The 20,793-nt window shown below is 35.4% G+C and overlaps 2 protein-coding genes across 2 annotated transcripts; both read right to left on the minus strand.

The window, feature by feature from the left end:
* Positions 1 to 3,358: 3,358 nt before the first annotated feature.
* LOC132635362 (UV-B-induced protein At3g17800, chloroplastic) lies at positions 3,359 to 7,254 on the minus strand. The gene is made up of 3 exons (XM_060351725.1): positions 6,973 to 7,254; positions 4,428 to 4,711; positions 3,359 to 4,290 (listed from the first exon to the last, which is right to left on the minus strand). Exons 1-3 carry the CDS (start codon positions 7,093 to 7,095, stop codon positions 3,480 to 3,482), a joined length of 1,218 nt encoding a protein of 405 aa, XP_060207708.1. The 5' UTR covers positions 7,096 to 7,254; the 3' UTR covers positions 3,359 to 3,479.
* A 974-nt stretch (positions 7,255 to 8,228) lies between these two features.
* LOC132635361 (bZIP transcription factor 16) lies at positions 8,229 to 18,579 on the minus strand. Its single transcript, XM_060351724.1, has 13 exons — positions 18,294 to 18,579; positions 16,573 to 16,679; positions 16,407 to 16,463; positions 16,237 to 16,311; positions 12,503 to 12,592; positions 12,356 to 12,415; positions 12,097 to 12,266; positions 10,814 to 10,868; positions 10,530 to 10,566; positions 10,158 to 10,444; positions 9,144 to 9,221; positions 8,944 to 9,069; positions 8,229 to 8,719 (listed from the first exon to the last, which is right to left on the minus strand). Exons 2-13 carry the CDS (start codon positions 16,636 to 16,638, stop codon positions 8,603 to 8,605), a joined length of 1,218 nt encoding a protein of 405 aa, XP_060207707.1. The 5' UTR covers positions 16,639 to 16,679; positions 18,294 to 18,579; the 3' UTR covers positions 8,229 to 8,602.
* Between the last annotated feature and the right edge of the window lie 2,214 nt (positions 18,580 to 20,793).

Raw genomic sequence — 20,793 nt, forward strand, 5'->3', positions numbered from 1 at the left:
GAAATTCCACTTCATGAGACAGTGCACATGTAGGCAGTCTGTCCGTTTCTCCTTGATTAACCGTATCTTGAGAATCCTCAAAATCCTTCACTGATCTGCTCCATTTCCCTAGCTATTTTTTCGTTAATCATTATGAATCTGTACTTTTAGCACTCTGTTTACATTTGCTGAAATTAGTAGTATTTGTTTACAGAAGGAAGGCAAACCATTAGCAAACTATAAGTTTTTGGTCCTTAAAAGAACTAATATTACTACTACTTTATTTTACATTCTTCTTTAGATAGTTAACTCATCAGGTGGAACAGTGGACTGATTCTTGTGCAAGGAAACATAAAGCTTGTTGGTTGGATATAGATGCCTGACTTCAGAATTAGGCAAGACAAAGCCGGCAAATTCAGATTCTGATATGGATGTTTCACAATATTATCCTTCTTATTTTTGTAATTACAACTAATAGGGGTGTTCATGGGTCGGTTTGAATCGGTTTTAGGTTAAAACCAAAACCAAAACCAAAACCAAAATCAAACCAATCTAGTCGGTTTTTACAATTATTAAAACCAAACCAAACTAAACAAAATACATATCCATCGGCTTGGTTGTAGTCGGTTTGGGTCGGTTTTTAAGAAAATTAATGGTATTTCCCTCTTTCATGTTTTTTTCCTTACAATTAGGAGAGAATTTTCTATCATTTTCCAACTTATAATTCGTTATTACCCTTGCATTATGAAGAAAATGTCTTAAGATTTATGGTTTTAATTAAGTGAATAAAGTTTATAAGAAATACAAAAAATAAATCTAGGTAACTCTCATATAGTTGTTTCTTTGAATAAATAAGTTTGAATTCATGAATTTCTTTTTTTTTTAAATCGGCTTATAGTATAAAGTTCATTAGCCTATTAGAGATAAATAAAAATTTGCTTAAAAAGCATATAAATTATTTAAAAGTATTTATAAAAACTAATATATATAATTATAAAAATTATGTATAAAATTTGTCGGTGCAGTTAGGTTTTTTCTTCGGTTTGTTTTTAGTAAAATCAAAATCAAATCAAATATTATCGATTTTTAAAAGTTCAAAACCAAAGCAAACCTAACCCAAGTAAATATCGATTTATTTAATCGGTTTGTTTTTTATTTTCGGTTTGGATCGATTTTTAACCAAACCGCGAACACCCCTGGTACAACATATTTGTAAAGGAGAGGAGTCTTCTCATCTTCCTTTATTTAGCTTAGCCAATTTTTTGTCAAGGAAGAGAAATGACAAACAGAGCGGGAATTTCCGCTCTTAATTTGAAGGGATTTCCACTTTGCATATTCTCACACTGAAAAATTGCATCACTTCTAGTGTGGGAAAAAGAATTTATTCATGTTTGATTTTTACGTCGAATCACATTGATTTACTATGGGTAAGTCAGTAAGTGATAGATTTGAGGTGATAATATTAATTAACTATGGTTAGTGAATAAAAGTGTATATGAAAGACACGTAACGTATTTCTTGGTTTGATTTAAACACCGAACGTAAAATTTTGTTTTGTTTATGTTATTCATGCACACCATACGTCCGAAAGGAAGTTAAGATGTCCATTTCCCGATAGGTATTGAGGTGGTGAGACACTATCTACCTTTCTGTGTGTTTGACCCTTTTGGTTATTACAGTAATAATAGGTATGAATTGCCAATAATAGCATCTTCTAGCGGAGCGAGAAATTTTAATAAAGGGATTCAAAAATTCGAACTTGTGACCTCAAGCAAATTGTAAACTACTTTTGCCCCTACAAAGAAACCAAAAGTTAACTTATATTCGAAAATAATAGTTTTTGTCATATTTGCATAGTACAATTTTCCAACTACGGGGTTTCAATTGAACGGTATAAAATATAATTATGTTAAAAGTATTGCCAAGGGTAGCTGAGGGTATAGCCCAAAAGCCAGCATTACTCCAATGCCTGCAAATGAGGTCTAATCAAAGTTCTTGTCTTTCTTGTACAACTTCAAAATTTTGACGTGTGAGAGTGAACTCCCCAATATTGAGGGATAGAAAGATAAAAAGTCACAATCTTTGGTGAAATAGAAACGTATACTTATGTAAGGTAGAATTGCAACCACTAGACTGCAACTCCAATCTTCAAGTAGAAAAATTGACTCCCAAAACCTCAAAGCTGGAAATGGAGTTTCAGTAGCCAAATGTCAAATAAGGCATTTCATACTCTGAAGTAGGTCTATACTCGTTCACAGAATTAGTTTTCCACAACATTAAGTTTATTATAGTTTGAGCATTAGTCACTCTAACGAGGACAACAACTAGGATAACTTTGGGGTCATCATTAGGCATGTTACATGTACGTCCCTATACCTTGATAGAATATGACAGATGCATGTGAAATACAATGTACAATGATATCTTCCCTTTATTGTCTTATATGTAGGCCCAGTGATAGAAGCACTAAATATGTAATGGATTCAATAAAGAGTAAAAAATCGTATACATCATTCACAAAGCTTTTGGCTTCTAATTTTCTAGGTGTGGCACCGGAACGCGATACTTCTAATTTTGGATTCATCGTACTCCCTAAACAAAACAAGAAGTTACAGAACTCCCTCAAAGAAATATAACTGACCTGGCAACTCTTTATAGATAGTCTTCATTAGCTGGCCGCATCATGCATGAGAAGAGTAAGAAACTCCCACTTCATTGCTGTGATGATTACGTGCAAAGGGCAGCAAGGAAGACTCTATATCAGCATGCACGCTTTTTCTCTTTCACAAGTTAAAAATAAGTCAGCATCTCAATCATGGTTGGGGCTAAAATTATGACACAAATTGTATGTGCAATTTAGAAGCTTCCACTAGAATTGTAATGATGGCTCCATGAGATCAGCAATATTATAAGGACCACACTGTTCAACAGGATATTAGAAGCTGAAGACAGAAATACCATTACCGGATGATTATAAAATAAACAAATATGGAGGACCAAACAGGCAAACAATAAAGTTTTTGGCTGTTCGGGATGACCCCATAAAGGAACCATTCGCAGTCCGAGCCCCGGCAGCCAGCTCGAAGCGACCTGCTCTTGCTGCGGGAGCAGCTCGAACAGTCTACTGACAACCAAGGGTTCAGGACTGGAACCCGTGCCATACCGGCATAGCCAATTTTCAGAAGTTATAGAGCCATTTACCTAGACCATTGGCTGTTCACTTTGGGGACCTGAAGGGTTGTAGTACAACTGGGCGTGAATGACACTCAGAGTGCTCTGCATTTCCATGGACTGCTGGGACCACACTGGAGACCAGCATTTCCTGGAGTTGGAAGCTTAGAAATTTGGATTTGTGTCGTACAGCAGTACGCATAAAACAGATGAAATGAGCTTGTTGATTATAAGATACAAAATGCATGCTTAGTGGGTTCGAACGAGTAAACAATTTACAGAGCTAGCACATAAATAAATATTTCCTGTTGAAGTACAAAAGAATATCTCTAGCTATTGATAATATGGTATTTAGACTCAACAAAGCTTTCTGCCTCCCATAAAAATGATCCAAAAGCAACTGCCTCCAGCACCAGCATTGTCAAACCGGAGTATGTAACGGACAGCACTTCATCATTAGATACATCTAGGGTACCATCACCAGAAACTTTAACATCAGGCCTTCCAAACAGTGCTTGCGTCTGCTTTTCGATCACAGTAACTGCTTCCTTTGATCTTAAGGTTGCATATCTCTGGAGTGTCTCCGCATCCAAATACATAACATAGGATCTCAGCCTCTCTGGTTTACTCTCAAAATCAGAATCCGCAAATCCTTCTCTGTCACCATCTTCAGGGTACATTTGTATCAATGAATCTGGATCCCATAGCTGTCTTGGTTTTGCTGGCTCATCAGGATTTGTTGAGATCTGGAAACTCTCAGGAGGCTTGCTCATAGTTCTCTCAAGTTGATAACGTTCGTCAACCCTTTTGAGGAAATATCCATACATAATAGAAGCAGCATAGAGCTTACCAAGTTTGATTTTGCTCATTTGAACAATGCTATCGAGAGGCCCCACAGCACGCTCACCAAGAACTATAGATATATGGCTGATGATCATTTCAAATGCATCAGGGGAGTGTACAGATTCTAGCTTCTGCTCTTGATTTGGCCAAAAACCCACATTTCCAGTAGGATCTGATGTTTCAGATATTTTTGGGATCATTGAAATGTCATTGTCTACAAACTTATGTACAACTAAGCAGTACAGAATCTCCTCTAATACTTTCCGCCTTTCTTTGTCTCTGACTTCAGCTATTCTCCTGAAATTCAAATGGTATTTATATCAGTCATAGCCATAAAAATAGCCTTGGGTGTTATGTTTTCTGTTGGGCAGGAAACAATAACTGAAATATGTCACCCTAATCAAACATAAAGAAGCGTGGGTCAAATAAATTACTTATGGAGGACATCTTTGGATGAAGACTGGTTTTCCTTTAATTGGGTATCCCTTTCATTCTGAAGGTTCTCCAGCTGCTGTTCAATAGCTGCAGGGAGCAGATGGGGATGGGTTTGCAACATCTGTGCTAAAAATTGACCAACAGATGACTCCAACTTAACAGGAGCAACTGGGACCAAATCACCTCCTGAACTTCCTGATGCTGTTGCTCTTGTCGTCCAGCTTCTGGTTTGGGCCTTTCCTGGCCCAATTCCTAGCCTCGGAACAGACAAGGATGGAGAGCTCTGCAGAAGAAAGTAAGATTCCTATAAGCAATGAATGTAAGATTGCTACCGGTACTAAAGAAATTTCTCTTGTGAGATACTGGAAACTAGAAAGTATTGCACCTTCTTGACCCTCCATCAAGAACATCAACATACAATTGTATAATCAGCTAAATGGTCAAATTGAACTACTCGTTTTAACTTCAAGAGGAAAGATGTATTACATGAAGCCGCAGAGAGTACAATGACACACATACTATTTAACCACACGAGCCCCCCTACCCCACCCAAACCCTAACAACCTTCTCCTCTCAAGCCCCCGACCCCAAAAAGAAAGGGCTAAACAAGGAGCCCTTAAATCAGCTTAAATGTTTAAAATTCCATCACTCAAGCATACAAAATGCCACAAATAAGGTTCAAATTTTTTAACTCAAAATAAAACTTCACTTTTAGTCATAGATTGCAAATTTCATATCTTTTCAGCTGAACAAATAAGTTTTCAACACAAATAAGATATTTCATGCACTGATTAGCCAATTGTTTCTAACGAGCAAAGCTAAACAAAACAATCCCGAGAAGATATCTTTACACATTTTAAGTTTACCAAACCACACGATGTTCAAGAGCAAGTTATAAAGCTTGAAATGTTAGTGATAGGTAGATGTTTTTCCTCGATCACATGCATAATGCAACCACCTCTATATCAGTTACTGCCATGCTCCTAAAGATAATCTCTATTATTTACCAATTTAATATCAGTTACATGAAACGAATTCAACTTTTAATTGCTGACTCGGAGAGAAACTTATAATCCTGCACGATAGGTGAAATAGATCTACCTTAAGGATTTCCAGATTGAAGATAATCCCAATTCAGCCTACTTGATGTAACCCCTCGTACCTCAAATTTGCTGGTTAATTTTTGATATTCTAATATTTACATATGAAATGGAAGCCATAGGTCCAAGTTTGAATAGTGATCTCAGGCTTTAGCTTCAGCAGCCTCAAAGATTAAAACCTGAAACTAGGCTAGAATGAGCCACCCCCCGATGTGGCTCATAGAGCCCAATTGACAGCTGTAATTACAAGGAATGGTAAGATCAGAAAGATGAATGAACACGCATATCACCCTTGGGCACCAAGGCAATGACCTTAACTCATTTTTCTGTATGGAAGATATAAGGAACCTATTGGCTGAATTTCAGAGGTTAGTACTGAGGGTGGTTCAACGGTAAGAAGATCAAAGTGTGTCATCATGCATGTTTATATGATGACCCCTAAAAGGGAACATATCCTGATCTGTATGCATTACCACATACTATTATCGAATGCAGCATGATAGATAATAGACAACTAAAATTCAGAAGGAATTTCCAGGACTGTGAAATAGATAGGTGGCTCAGTTTATTCTGAACAGGAGAATACCGTATAATGATCCCAAAATCCTATTTCTTTAATATGGAAAGCAGCGAATATGGCTCTTTCTCTGTCAGGTCATGTTACAACCTAAAGGGAGAAAGTGGTAGAGAAAGATATGGCCCTGGGGAGCCTGTAGAAGAACAAAGTACCTCTAAAGATGAATTGATTCACATGGATAGCAATGCAAAAATCCAGCCTCACTCAACAGAAACTACAGAGATGTGGCCCTATATCCCACAGTAAATGCTATCTGTATTCCAGTAAAAATGATGCGCGCGTTATATAAAATCTAAATGTCTATATTTTCTATCATTTTGGTGTAAACTAAAAAATGTATATCATTACGACAGTCTTTTGGACTTTATTGACTCCTTGTATCATAGATAGAGGAGCTTTAAGTCCTTATCTTGTTTATATTTGTCTTTGTGAGGGGAAAAAAAAAATGTTTTCTCTTACACCATAGTGTTTTGTAACATTCCTATAAAGGAGAGTATATTATGGTTTAATTAATTTAATAATTTAACAAAATAAACTATCTAAACCGTAGCAATTGGAATTTCTTTCTTCAATCGTGTATTTCTCTAATGAATACTAAATAAAATTCTCTTGTGAGTTACATATTTCACAAGCTATTAACATATGTAGATGCTTAACTAAAATAGCAACAATAAACAACTAATATCAACTTTTACCTTTATCTAGCAATCCTCATAACCCAACAATGAGCACCGTCCCAGTCATATTAAGGTAACAATTTATCTAGTTTTTATAAATATCCCCAATTTATGTGATACTTTATCGTTTTCGAGAGTCAATTTGACTAAACTTTGAATAAGTCAATAATTTAAGAAGGAAGAAGCTTACTTTGGATAAAGGAGGAGAGAGAAGGGATTTGGAGTCGGAAAATGCATAGCGGCAGTGTTTTAAACAGCCCGCAACTGACGGAAGAAGAGCCGACACGTCAGCAAACATTACCGATATTTGCATCAGCTATTCCGGTGGTGGAGATTAGGAATCCTCTGGTGGTTGGTACTGCTGTTGCGGTACAGCCGCAATTTTGCTGATTTTTTTGGAGAGAGGGCATTCGTTGATTACGTGCTATTCAAACTAAAGTATCTAAATCTTGTTGGAACTCTCTTTTTTTTTTTTTCACTCCTTATCAAATTACAGTAATAAAATAAATACATCATATATATTCATATATACTACTTATGATTTTTATTATTTAATTATAGTTAAGTTTCCACCTCAATTTATGTGACACCATTTGAATAGGCATGGTGTATAAGAAAGAAAGTAACATTTAAAATTATAGTCTAAAACAAACGTTAATGTTTGTGCCGTTGTAAATCATTCCATTAAGGTGAACGGAGAATTTTGAAGTTGAATTATTTTTAAATATAGAAAGATGACATAAATTGGAACAGACCAAAATAGAAAGTGTGTCATATAAATTAGGACAAATGGAGTCTCGTTTAATTATCACAAGTTAATATAATTTTGTGTAAGCAATGAACTCTATAAGTGTCCAATCATTAGTCGAGTTTCATGCCTAATACTAAGTTTGTTCAAGTAACAAATCTCTGCTAGCCAGGATTTTCAAGTGAATTTTTTTGTTCAATCTTCAATGGGTTCCTTTTCTGGCTTCTTTTTGTGCAACATATTGAAAGTTTTTAGGGAAAGAAAATTCCCTATGCATGAATGTAATTTGGTGTTTTTATTTTCTTATTGTTCATACTAGTCATGAATGAAGAAATTTTGCGTTAAATGACTTATCTGAATTGCAACCCAGCAGTTAAGTGAAATGCCGGAGAGAATTCCTATCGCTATGCGTTATAATAGGCAATTTTTTCTTCTGATGCTTAACAAGTGTTTCTATATTATCCAGAATGCTTAACAAGTGTTTCTTCTGATGCTTAACAACTATTAGCACATAATCTTCTATATTTGTTTTCCCCCATTTAAGGGTCCAATAATGGACTACAGAACCAAATCTCCCCACGATTCAGTTGGTTCAAGTTTCCCAGCAAAACCACCGTTCACTTTCTTTAAAAAACAAAACATCCTTACATGTGAAACTGAGAAACCACCAGTGGTCCTCTGAGGGAAAGACAAAGGAATTTGATTCCAAAGGGGGAATATAATACAAGTCATATCGGACATTTATTAGTCCTAGTACTTATTTGTTGTAAGAGGAGCAAGACTCATCAACTATTTCAGTACATACAAATTTGAGCAAACACAGACACCACCTATTTGGCACAGAACTATCCCGTGCCATCGATCACATACTCTACATATTATCCAAGTTCCTCGACCATAAAAGGTTGGTCCAAATTGAGAAACAATGGACAGTATTGGACAACAAATCCTGATACTAAAAAGCCTCAGATGATTTCACACATTTTAAACTACACAATATGCAAATTAAAGACAATACTAAGTTTGTTAGGTTAAGCCCTAATTTTCAACCCACGATAATGGAGCCAGAACTTCACTGACCACCCTGTGTGGGCTCTGTTTGTGACAAATGCTGAGTATCTTTGTTTGGAGGTATGTCATTTCTACTAGGTCTTGGATCATCTCGGTCTGGAACTTCACCAAGTCTCTCCTGCGAAGTATGCCAAGAATTGAAATTAGCACTTTGAACCATGTCACAGCCCACACCGCATAAATATTACAGGCTGCTTGGTCCTTCAACTAAGAACATTAATCCTTTGACATTTCCACTCTCAGTTTCTTCATTGTGCTACCAGTAATTGGCTGACAACTATTGAATCTGTCTTTCTTTTTCTCTTCATTTGAGAGAACTAAAGAAAGGAAACGATAAAATACCTTGAGAGAGGCATTCTGAGCAGCAAGTTGGTCATGCTCACTCCTTAGACGACTCAGTTCAGCCCTAAGAGAGGCATTATCTTCCTTAAGAACTTCAGCACGCTGTGCTAGTTCATCACACTCCGCCTGGCTCCGAAAGGCAAAGTGGAGTCAGGGGTCAATCCAGATAGACAAAGAAACAAGAGAAGAATTATCCATACCTGCTTCCGTAGCCTAGACCTACGCGCAGATTCCCTGTTGGACTGCTTCCTTCTCTGCCTCTTGAGCTCCCTTTCATCCTAAATTTGAGGAAAAGAAATATCATCAGTTACTATGGACTAAATTACAAAAAGGGCAGCCCGGTGCACTAAGCTCCCATAATGCGCGGGGTCTGTTGACTGCATTTCTATAAGAGGTTGTTTCCACGGCTCGAACCCGTAACCTCCTCGTCACATGGCAGCAACAGAAAGGAAAATCAAGGGAGACATGTCTGCAGTTAGAAACACAAGAAAAGGACATCCGAGGAGCATGCAGTTAGGGTGGTTCCACCTAAGTACCCAGCATATATCTGTGGCAAGACTAAGCACAGTGATGCAGACTTTTTTATCCAGTTTTATAACTTGTGCCTCAAGGACAAGTATATCAAACTTGTGTCTAATAAGGCACGAGTAAGATATAGGAAGCAATTAATTGCCTAATCAGGCTCAAGTTTGTCCTTTTCTTTTCTATAAAGAAGTGTAGGTAGCGGAGTATACCTATGCCCTACGGCATAAGTTGTTTAGAACTCTCCAGTTAGCAGCCTGTCTGATACTAAAGTTTTTCCTTATCAGGCACAAGTTTATTATAATTGCCCTCGAGGCACAAGTTATAAAACTGGATAAAAAAGTTTGCACCACGTGCTTATTCATCAAAAGCTGCACTACCCAGGCAAATATCTGTGGCATTTACAAAGTATATATATGTGTGAACAAATTAAATCAGTTCTACCAGTTATCCTATGAGGCTATGACGACCATATTGAACGGTTCATATTCCTCCCGTGTAACTGAAGTACATGCTCTTAAAGTGGGTGTTTAGCATGAAGATAGAACATTAAGATCATATGTATATTCAAATCGAGCACCAGTCTTGTTTTTATATTGCAACATGCAGAATTGATCCGCCGCATGCTAAGTTAAAGTTTGAAAAAGAGAGAACGTAAAAAAAAAAAAAAAAAATTTTTTTTAAAAGAATACCTGAATCCACATTGGTGATTGGACCATATCCCTTGATCCAGCGGTAACCATTCCTCCAGCAACTGACGCAGACGGTACCTTCCCATGGATTGCAGGAACACTTGGTGAAGCGGCGGCATTCCAGTAGTCCATACCAATATTCAAGTTGGTTGTGGGGCCAGGAACACCACCAGGGCCAGCTGCTGACATTGGCATGATTGCCATAGTTTGGTTGATCAATGGATGAGGAGCACTAGTTCCTCCATTCTGAGAACTATGAGCAGAATTGCCATTTTGAGATGCTTCAGCTGTAGCAGAATGTCACACTTCTACATCAATAATGCATTTCAAAACTCATCACAAAACGTTTAAAGCAAAGTCACACCACCAGACCTGAATCTTGCCTGCCTGCTGACTTCATTGGTGACTCCTACACACAATCAAGAAGAATAATCAAAGATGGTACTAACTACTAAATACGAAAATATTGTTTGCATGTATACTGACTGCAATGGTAATGGAAAGAGAAACCTATGCTTGAAAAGACGAAATCGATGCATTAAGATGGAAAGCTTATTTAATAGTATGCCTAAACAAGATTTAAGAAACAATAATCCACCATAAAACCTGCCGAGGATGAGATGACATAAATCAAATATCCACCATACAATACCCACATTTTGAGAATTTGCATCACTTCCTTCGCTTGAGCCTTCACTTCCACTCTCGGCACTGCAAGCCCAAAATTGGCAAAGGTCAAACTTCTCAATAACTGACAGGACTTCCATTTTAACTTCAACGACCTAAACAAACATGCAGAACCAAATACCCATCTCTTCCTACATTGTGAAATGACAGCACAATCACAGGACATCTGTCTAGTTATGGCACGATTGAGTTTGGCGATGCTAGGAAAAGACTGGGACTGCTGTCAAGTTATCACAGAAGAGGAGGATCAATAGATTCAGAAAAGAAGATGAAGGGAAGCACCAGACTGCATATGGTGCACTATACAGAAGGAGAGGAATTCAAGATGTTTTGAATATAAGGGCAATTCAATCAAGAAAATAAAACAGAATTGTATCATATTCTTCCTCTTTTTTCAATAAGGTGAATAATTTTAGAAAAGGAAAAAAGGTTGCACTCTGAATACAAGCTCAATAAAAAACCCTACTCTTAAATCTTAACTGATGAATTTCTCATGGCATAACTTATCACAATTGATCACTAAGGAATCTAGACAATCATGATACATACACAAGCAACCAAGAAAATAAATGAAGAAATAAAGGGAGCATGAAGGTCCTAGGGCTTTGGTCCAGTAGTAAGAGGGCAGCACATGATGCGTGGATTAGGCGTATGTCACAAGTTTGAACCCTACCACAGACAAAAGTCTGATATTTATGGAGAAGGGTAGAGGGACGGGTCCATTAATTGCAGTGTTCCGGACTGTGCGCCAAATAGTGCAAGCAGATTTCTCGGTAATTAAAACATAAAAATACTCTGAGCATGAACTGGAGCCATGGATGATGGAACAACCTCAAACAACTTCAATAGAGCATGCATACTTGATAGAACCCACTAGACCAACTACCAACTAAGCCGATTACTTTATTCATAATTCATCCACCAACCATCTCAGTCAAGCTGCTTATATTTAGCAGAAAGAAATAATCAAGGCAATTTCCATGGAAGTGCCCAAGTATGTAAACCAATTCAAATAGCAACCAATCCTCTGTTTTTATATATATTTCCTCAGTTTGAGTGTCTTTCATATCAGCAATGTTTGAAGACTGAAGTACATGCTGGTTGATTTCAAGCGCAATGAAGAAGATGGGAAATGCTAAAGGATTAGGAGACTGGTGTTAATCCCCATCTCCATGTGGTAATATCTTTCTGTATGTCTTTATTTTCCATGTTCTTCCTCCCGAACGATTTATTCAGTTGAGTATAGCCATACCTTTTAGAGTAGACTCCATTTGCGGATGCTCCAGACATTTTACCAGGTTCATTATTCTTCCCGGTAATCATATTCAAACTACCCAAGCTTCCTTTAGATCTTTTAATGGGCAATTTCTCCTTTCCGTCAGATGATTTACCATCTACTTCAGCATTCCCAGAGGTGTTAACCTACAAAAGTTCATATACCAGAAGCAGCATGACAAATAGAAATTTGAACCATTGATAGAGTCAGTGAACATATCTAGCTTCGAACTTACTGCAGCTTCAGCAATGCCGTTTGGAGAAGGCATCGCAAAGGGGCTGAAGGGGTAAGATCCCTGATTAAAAGGAAAAAGATTGCATGTTAGCAAAATGAAACACGAGCTGTGTAGCAAGCTGAAAAATATTAGGGAAGAAGATGATACCGGAGGAATAGATGGATGAGCATATATTCCACCATGGGGATACATTGCGACATAAGGATGTGGTGGAGTACCATAGGGTAGCATAGGATGCTGAAAAAAGGAAAAACATATAATTGGTTAAGAAAAATAACAGTAACTTGTATGAGTTACCATCCTCAAAATGATAGCACATCGTTTTCCAAATAAATTCAAAAAAATACCGATTTAGTAAATTTTCGCTTATCACTCTAGATGCTTGACTCCTGGAAAATTTTCCAGAAGTCTCTATTTTTTCAAAACCATGGAGATGCAGGAAACAAGAAACCAACACAATATTTGAGCAGAAAAATAATTAGCTCAGACATCCTTGTAAACGACTTCGTCTTTGTGAGCTTCGCATATGACTGATTCCCTAAATAGAATGGATATAGAGGATTCATATGACTAGTTCGGGAGCTGTACTACAATTAATCATATACATCCTCTTAAATTTCACAGAATTTTAGAACCTTCAGCAAGGACTTGACCAAGCAGACTCTAGCAGTACAATTGTTGCTTTTGCTTAATTTTAGAACCTTCGCCAAGGACTTAACCAAGCATTTAATTTGCATTTTGTAGCTAATTTCCAACCCGATGTTTGTCACCTTTATCAAGACTTGAGATGCGATGGAGACAACAATAGAACCACATGAGCTAGATAACTGGATCAATCGCAATTCATATATTTTCTCGATAACTTAGGATCATTACAAGTCAGTAGCAGTTGATCTAAGAAGAATTAAGATGGATGGTCAAGAAGAGACTTGAACTAACAAAAGATTCCGCATAGAAAGCAACTTAAACTCATTAAAGGTGTTCTAGAGACTGCATCAACACAAAGTGGTACCAAAGTTCCCCAAGTTATTCTGCTATTGACGAGAATCAGCTTTAGAGCCCGTTTGGATTGGCTTATAAGTTGCTTATAAGCTATTTTCAGCTTTTTTGAGTGTTTGGCTGGCCAGCTTAAAGTCATTTTGTGCTTAAAATAAGCTCAAAAAAATAATTGGGCCCATTTGACTTAGCTTATATAAAGCGAAAACAGCTTATAAGCCAAAAAAAATAAGTTAGACTACCCCAACTTATTTTTTTTAGCTTATAAGCTGCAAACAGCTTATAGGCATAAGCCCATCCAAACAGGCTCTTAAGCTAGTAAAAAGTAGTTGCTTGAGAGTTACCTTATCAAAAAAAAAATAGCTGAGAGTTGAGATTAGACATGCATTATCCATGAGCCACAAGATGTGCATAAAGCAAACTACTGACATAATTTTCATGATAGGAAAACCCACTTAGTGAACCATGATAACAGCAGTCGCATACTATTTCATTTATTCTTTCCTTTCACGAATATTGTCCATGTATACGTATACTAGTTGCGGGAGGCCCGGCTTACTCAAGATATAAAGATAGTACGTAAATTTTATCTAATAAGTATAATTTATGTTACATTTGTCTACTATATAATTAATTTAATGTAATTGTAGGTTAAATATATTTTATTGATAAATTTTCATAATTATTAAAGTTTCTTCATCATATAATTGGATAATTTTTAAATTATTTATGAGGAAGCAAGTTTGGTAGGAAACTTAGCAAATATCAAAGGGACGCAAGCGATTCGATATTCTATAAACATGATAGAGCATGATAATTACAGCTGGATGAAGATCATTTAGTATTTTTATGATTTCGTGAGAATGCGATTTTTATTTATAGATAGAAATAGATATCTTTTCATATTTATTAAATTTTCACTCATTTATTTTATGTTTCGAGGCTTTATGCTAGTTAAATGTGGATTTTAACGTTACTTTTAGATGAAATTCAAGGAACAACCTAAATTCATTAAAATGAGCCTCAAGAATCAATTTAGTTCTTCATATAACTAGTTTTTAGTTAATCAAAGAAGAGATAATGAATATAATTTGATTTTGAATTAGACTGGTAATGCTACCTTCATCTTCAATATTATACAACACCATCCAATAATTTTTACTTTTTGTATTTGTAAGCACATGCAATCTCACTAAAGAAGCAACATGTTAGAGGTTTAAAATAATAGAGGAACATATGACGTGAGAAATGTTTAAATGTAAAGTAAGACCTAGTAAATGTTGCTATTGAAAAAAAAAAAGAAAATTTGGCTCTAAAGTTACCTAAATTTTACCCGTCTAAGGACAAATAATTTAAAAGGTTCTTCCCCGGATTCATATTATATGGTGTTTTTATGGGCACACCCTTTCAGAAATTACGCACCCCTAGAAGTAAGAAATCTTTTGACTATATTAATCCTTAAGTAAATACTATCAATTTAATACCATTTCTTGCTTTTGAAATTATTCAATTATCGAAATAAAGGTAAATTTAAAAAAATAATAATACATGCTTGACTATATAAATAATTAATTATTTTAAATTAAATATAAAAGTTAAACAACATATAATACAGATCAAAGGGATAAACTAATAAGCAACAAGAAGAAATTTTTGAAACAATCACACAACACATCAATTATAAAAGCCCACGTGGAAGTGGTCTTCACTAATAATGAGAGCAAAAATAAGCAAATGAAATTATGCAAGGACAAATCAAAGCAGCCATGAGTAAGAATTCTATATGATGCTGTGAGGATGTGAGGACAACAAACCCTCACATCCTCACTTATGTTAAATAGTAATATAAACAGGAGAGAACACCGTAAAAATATACAGGCACCAGGGTTTTCTCTATTATAAGCATCACATAAATCAGAAAAATCTCTTCAGTCAAATGTGAAAGCTAGTAAACTCTCGAAGCTCTAAAAAAGAGCATTCTGAGTATATTCTGAAGAAAGAGACTAAAGACAACTGATGCAAATTTAGGTCACGACATGCTTGATCATTGCATTAACTTGATTCCTCAAAGAGGAGTTTATAATGCCAATTATAGATACTTCCTCAGACCAATAAAACTAATTATAACAATAAAGCAGTAATAACAATAATAACAGCATAAATGGAAAAAATTCCACAAATGCTGTCTGAAACAAAGAAATGTTCCACAAGCATGGAAGTTACGTCCATAATTAAGGAGGATGCTGAAAGAAAAATGACCACGGCTTTGACATTCCTTAGAGACAGGATATAATTCAAGAATCTATCATCACAAAGGCCAAATCAACTATTCGAGTGTAAAATATACTGAAACTAACAAGTGACATTTTCATCTTTTCAGCATAGCATTCTTTTCTTTTCCTTTCTAATCTTTTTGACTACACAGGATGAGGGCATTATTGAATATAAACACACAATATCAAAAGAACCTACCGGTAGAATAATGAGACTTCAATGCATAACATGAACTTCAGTAGCAAAAAAGCAGGTTTCACCAGTAAATAGTTAGTGATAGAAAATGAGGATGCTTAAGAGCAAAGCTCATCAGCTATAAAACAAGCTTCCTGAAACTTCTCTAAAGTACAAGCCCAACTCTCTCCTTTTTCAACTCCAGAATTGGTGATAGCAAGCAGCTTTTCATTGATTATCACAGACTAATACCGCATATATCCACCATTATTGAAACATAAAACTCTATACAGCATTATGAAAACCAAGCAAGTGATCCTAAAATATCCAGAAACATGCTTGTTTACGAAGATGTGATGACTAAACTCCCTCGTGTACAGCCAATCTAATTCTTGAAGGAAACTCTAAACATATCATGAATCATAATTCGACCGTACCTGAACTCCCCACATGTAAGGGTGTGCTTGAGGACTTGAAGCCATGAACCCATGTGGAGGCATCTGAGGATATCCCTGCATGAGGATAATCCATGTCCTTTGACTACCAACAATGAAATATCAACAACTGAAGTAAAGGGCTGAGTAACAATGCTACAGAGAAACTCAACCTGAAAACCGGACCAGTCTGGATTTACTGTACCAGTGGCAGTAGATGAAGCCTGCTCCTACATGATGCAAAACAATGATGCTATGGATTTAGGCTAGCTCACATGATATATAATAACTCAGGTTATAAACAGAAATAAGAAAAAAGAAGGAAAAAAAAAGAGTTACCTGTGAATTGGGTGTTTTCGCCTCCTTTGCCTCCTTAGAGGATTTGTCAATATCACTGCTCCCCATGGCTAAACTGCACCACTACCTCAATAACTCCTCAAACCATCCTGTCACGCAAATTAAAAACACATACATGAAGTTCTTCATGAGAATCAGTTGAAGTTATCTTTTTCAACACAGACCTTACCCCTACCTTTGTGGGGTGGACAATAGAAACTCGGCTCAAAAGAAGTGTAATCAAAACAGGATAGAAAGGAAAATAACGACCGCAAAATAGCAAGATACAACAACGACGACGACGACGACAACAAACCTAGTCTAATCCCACAAATGGGGTCCGAGGAGGCAGTGGCAGAGCCACTCATGGCCAAGGGTGGTCACCTACACATCCTTGGCTGGAAAATGGTACTAGTATATAGATTAGATATTATACTCAACTGGATATAGATTAAATTTTGAACACCCTTAAAATAATTGAGATAGATAGCTTAGTGGTGAAGGGTGTTCAATTTTACCCAAAAGTCAAGGTTCAAAGCTTGCGTCAAACACTGGTCATCTTCTTTCTTTAAAAGAAAACATACAAACAATGCCTAAAGCTACTTGGTTGATTTGTATTTGCATTTATTTTCTTCCATGTTCCGACTAAACTTATTTTATCTGAGTTATGATTTGCATTTTTTTTTCTATGTCGATTTGGAGTTACGTTGGACCCATTTATTGAAACTCCTTAGTTTTTCTTCTTTCCTTCCTATTTCCCGAAAAAGAAGAGAAGTCCTTCCACGTGTTCTGGAGAGAAGAAGACGTATTGTTAAAAAGAACACGAAAAAAATCTAATAGCAAGTTAGCAACCACTTATTTTGTTCTCTTCTCTTTTTTAATTGCTTTTGTGAACATTTAATTATCCAACTTTGTTCTCTTTCTTTTCCTTTTTTCTTTTTCTTTTTTTTTTCAATTTAAAATTTGGTGATCTTTCAAGAAAATTAATTGGCTCGTTATCTTTTTCACTTTGTAACATTCTCGGAATTCCCCTTGTTGTTCTCCACTTGTGGGATTACACTGGGTATGTTGTTGCTGTCATTTGCGACTCAATCACCGTAAGAGTTTTCTAGCAATGAAATTTATCAAGAACAACTTGTGAAATCAAATGGACCATAAATTTTTAGGCAGGTATGCAGTGATGATGTTAAAAAAAATTCGTTGCACTCATTCATCGGGAAAAAACATTTACTCGTCAACATTTGAACACCCTTAGCAAAATTTCGACCTTACCCCTACCTTGCAAGGTAGAGAGGCTGTTTCCGATAGACAAAAATAGCAAGATAAACAAAGCAAATGAAGTAACAGGTAACACACACGCACACAAATCCAAAGCATGAATTAACATATCTCTACGACTAAAACACGAAATAGACCAAAATTACCACAAACAAACACATACGCAAAGGACACAAGCTCCAGCAAATTTGCAAAACTAAACCAAATAATCAACCTAAATCAGCATTACACCATCATTCCACGTGTCCATTCATATGGATTTACTATTACCTTGCTATAATCTCCACAATTTCGAATTAAAAAAGGTCAAAACTGTCTACAAAAAAAAGCATAAATCTCTCCACGTCACACACAGGTACATACAAACAATTAAACCCGCAAAAAAAAAACAGGAGGTTTAAAGAGAGTAAACATGAAAAAAGAAGCACAAAATTAAGATCAATTACCGCGAAGATAAACAGAGATACCACTGAATCTGAAGAATTAGGTCACCTTAAGCTGTAATATAAGTAAGCCCCAATAGGACTCGTTATAGAGCGCCCAGTTACGTATAACTACTATCTTTTAAGTGTGTAATGTGTATATAAGCAAAGCTCTTGTGAGTGAAATTTAAGGGTAAAATTGAGGGAATATACCCCAAATTTTGAAGATTAAGAAAGAGAAAAAGGGCTGAATTTTAGAGAGAGAAAGTTAGGGCTTTGTTTGTTTTTTTTTTTTTTTGGGAAATTGGCGATCACATTGAGTCACTGTCCCGGTGAGTTGGATGGTGACGTGGTGCACTTGACCGTGTCGTGGACTCACTGCAATGGCTCAGATTCCTTTCTGTATTATTATTAATATTATACTCACTCCGTTTTAATTTATATGAACTCATTTGACTGGACACGATATTTAAGAAAGAGGAAAGACTTTTGAAACTTGTGGTTCAAAATAAGCCTTGAAAAATTGTGTGGATAAAGTGAATTTTTTTCCAAATTAGGAAAGAGGTCATTCATTTTGATACAGACTAAAAAAGAAATAGTTTTAAATAAATTGAAAAAGAGAGAGTATTATATATTATATATACTATATGTTCTTTTTCCTTTTTTTTTTTTTTGAGTAAATACTGTACAACGTTATTTTGGACAAACATCATAATAAACCTGAAAATGGGTCAGGTTCGCCACTTAACCCCCGAGGAAATTTGAGCCCTTTTGCAGTAGGCGTTTGTTTGGTCATGAAAACCAAATATTTTTTACTTTATTTGGAATTTAGAAGGTTTGAGTTGAATTTGAGGTTTTTTTTTGTTATAGTTTTTGTCAAGAATATTTAGTTATTTAAACGTAAAGTGAAAATATGATTTTAGGTGTTTTTCAAATTTGGTATTTGAAATTTTTGCATTGATTTTCAAATAAAACGAAAAAATAATTCCGCAAAAAAGTGAAAAATGTTCATGGCCAAACGGGTCCTTAAGGTTGGTGTTTAATTTTGCAAAAGTTGATTTTTATTTATTAGTTTACTTTACTGGAGTACTATATTACTGCTCCCTCATGTTCAAAATAAGTGTTGACTTAACTTTTAGCACACCTCTTAAGAAAATATTAATTTCTAGAAAAAAAATAGATATTTTAACTAAATTACCTTTAAAGAAACGGTATTGAGATCTGGTCACTTAGCACTTAACAAGGACAAATATGAAAAGTTAAGTCAATTTCTAAATAGACACTTATTTTAAACCGCAGGGAGGAGTACATATAAATAAGTTACAAAATTGTGTAAACCTCAACAAAGAATAACAAAGTGGTTTTGTAGTTGGAAAATAAGCTATATGTGTATTTTTTTTTTAAAATCATGGTGTCCGGGTTATCTTGCGCATCTCTATTAATTCTATGGGATACTTGTCACCTCCTATCAGCAAGAGGCACCAAGTAACTCTGATCACCAAGACTAGAACAGATGAAAAGAAAGCACCTAGTATTTTTGTATCTGCTGATATTTAAACTTAACACACATATTGTTCAACTCACTTCATTGACCACTAGGTCATACCCTTAATAGGTGCCAACAAGCTAATATTATTTTGTTACAATAACTTAACAAAATGTTTTGGGGAGTGATTAAAAATGCACAGTATTGACAAACATTGTGGATCGATAGTGCTTCGGGTAAAAGAATATAGAAGATTTTTAGTCAAAATGGACAAATACTTGATTTTGGAATCTTCACTTAAGTCACATTAATAGTGGATAAAAATTTATAAGTCTACCCCTTTTGGAATAACTTCAAACTTGCATTGCTTAAAGTTATATATGGTTGAAGTTTCGTCATTTTTATTTAAAATTTGAACAGAAATGTCTAAATTTCAGATACTGTATGTTTGAAGCTGTTTTAAAGTGAGTAGACGTGTAAAAAAAAAAATAGTACATATTAAATAGTAGCATCTACCACGTGAAATTTTATGGGAAAGAACGCGTGTGCCTTATCAAACCAAAATAATTATCCGCCCTTTGTTGACACCTAATTTTTGACCTCCCGTAAGTTATTTTAATCACTCGGAGTCCCCGAGTAATAAGTGAATAAGTTGAGCATTCCTAGTAGCCTTAAATGATTTGTATAAAGTGCTCATATCAATATTTCTTCCTTTTAAATTAGCAAAAAGGATTTTCATGCATCATGTTTGATTTAGAGAATAATAAATATTTGCAAGATATTTGGTTAAATTATTTTTTAAAAGAGAGAAAGAGGAAGAATTTTTTTTTAATCATTTAAAATTATTTTCAAACATTCATTTTTCCACCTCTGAAAATTTAGATAATTTAAATAGTTTAAGTAATTAATTACTTAATCTTTTAACCCCTGATTTTTATAAAATAAGCATAATTACCCTTTGTTGTTTTGATTAGGCTGTTTAATTGATTAAATGACAATTATTGCAAAAATTGAGTCCCTTATTAGATATAAATTTTC

Source organism: Lycium barbarum, chromosome 4 (assembly GCF_019175385.1).
Source record: "Lycium barbarum isolate Lr01 chromosome 4, ASM1917538v2, whole genome shotgun sequence".
NCBI lineage: Eukaryota > Viridiplantae > Streptophyta > Magnoliopsida > Solanales > Solanaceae > Lycium > Lycium barbarum.

Bases quoted from the DNA above. Each gene is read 5' to 3' on its own strand.
- LOC132635362 (XM_060351725.1), bottom strand. From the start codon at position 7,095: ATGCAAATATCGGTAATGTTTGCTGACGTGTCGGCTCTTCTTCCGTCA. The intron at 4,712-6,972 runs GTAAGCTTCTTC...TTTCTTCTGCAG, and splicing joins TCTCTCCTCCTTTATCCAAA to AGCTCTCCATCCTTGTCTGT. The intron at 4,291-4,427 runs GTAATTTATTTG...TTTGAATTTCAG, and splicing joins TCCAAAGATGTCCTCCATAA to GAGAATAGCTGAAGTCAGAG.
- LOC132635361 (XM_060351724.1), bottom strand. From the start codon at position 16,638: ATGGGGAGCAGTGATATTGACAAATCCTCTAAGGAGGCAAAGGAGGCG. The intron at 16,464-16,572 runs GTAACTCTTTTT...TGCATCATGTAG, and splicing joins CGAAAACACCCAATTCACAG to GAGCAGGCTTCATCTACTGC. The intron at 9,222-10,157 runs GTATTCTTTTAA...CCTCAAATTTAG, and splicing joins AATCACCAATGTGGATTCAG to GATGAAAGGGAGCTCAAGAG.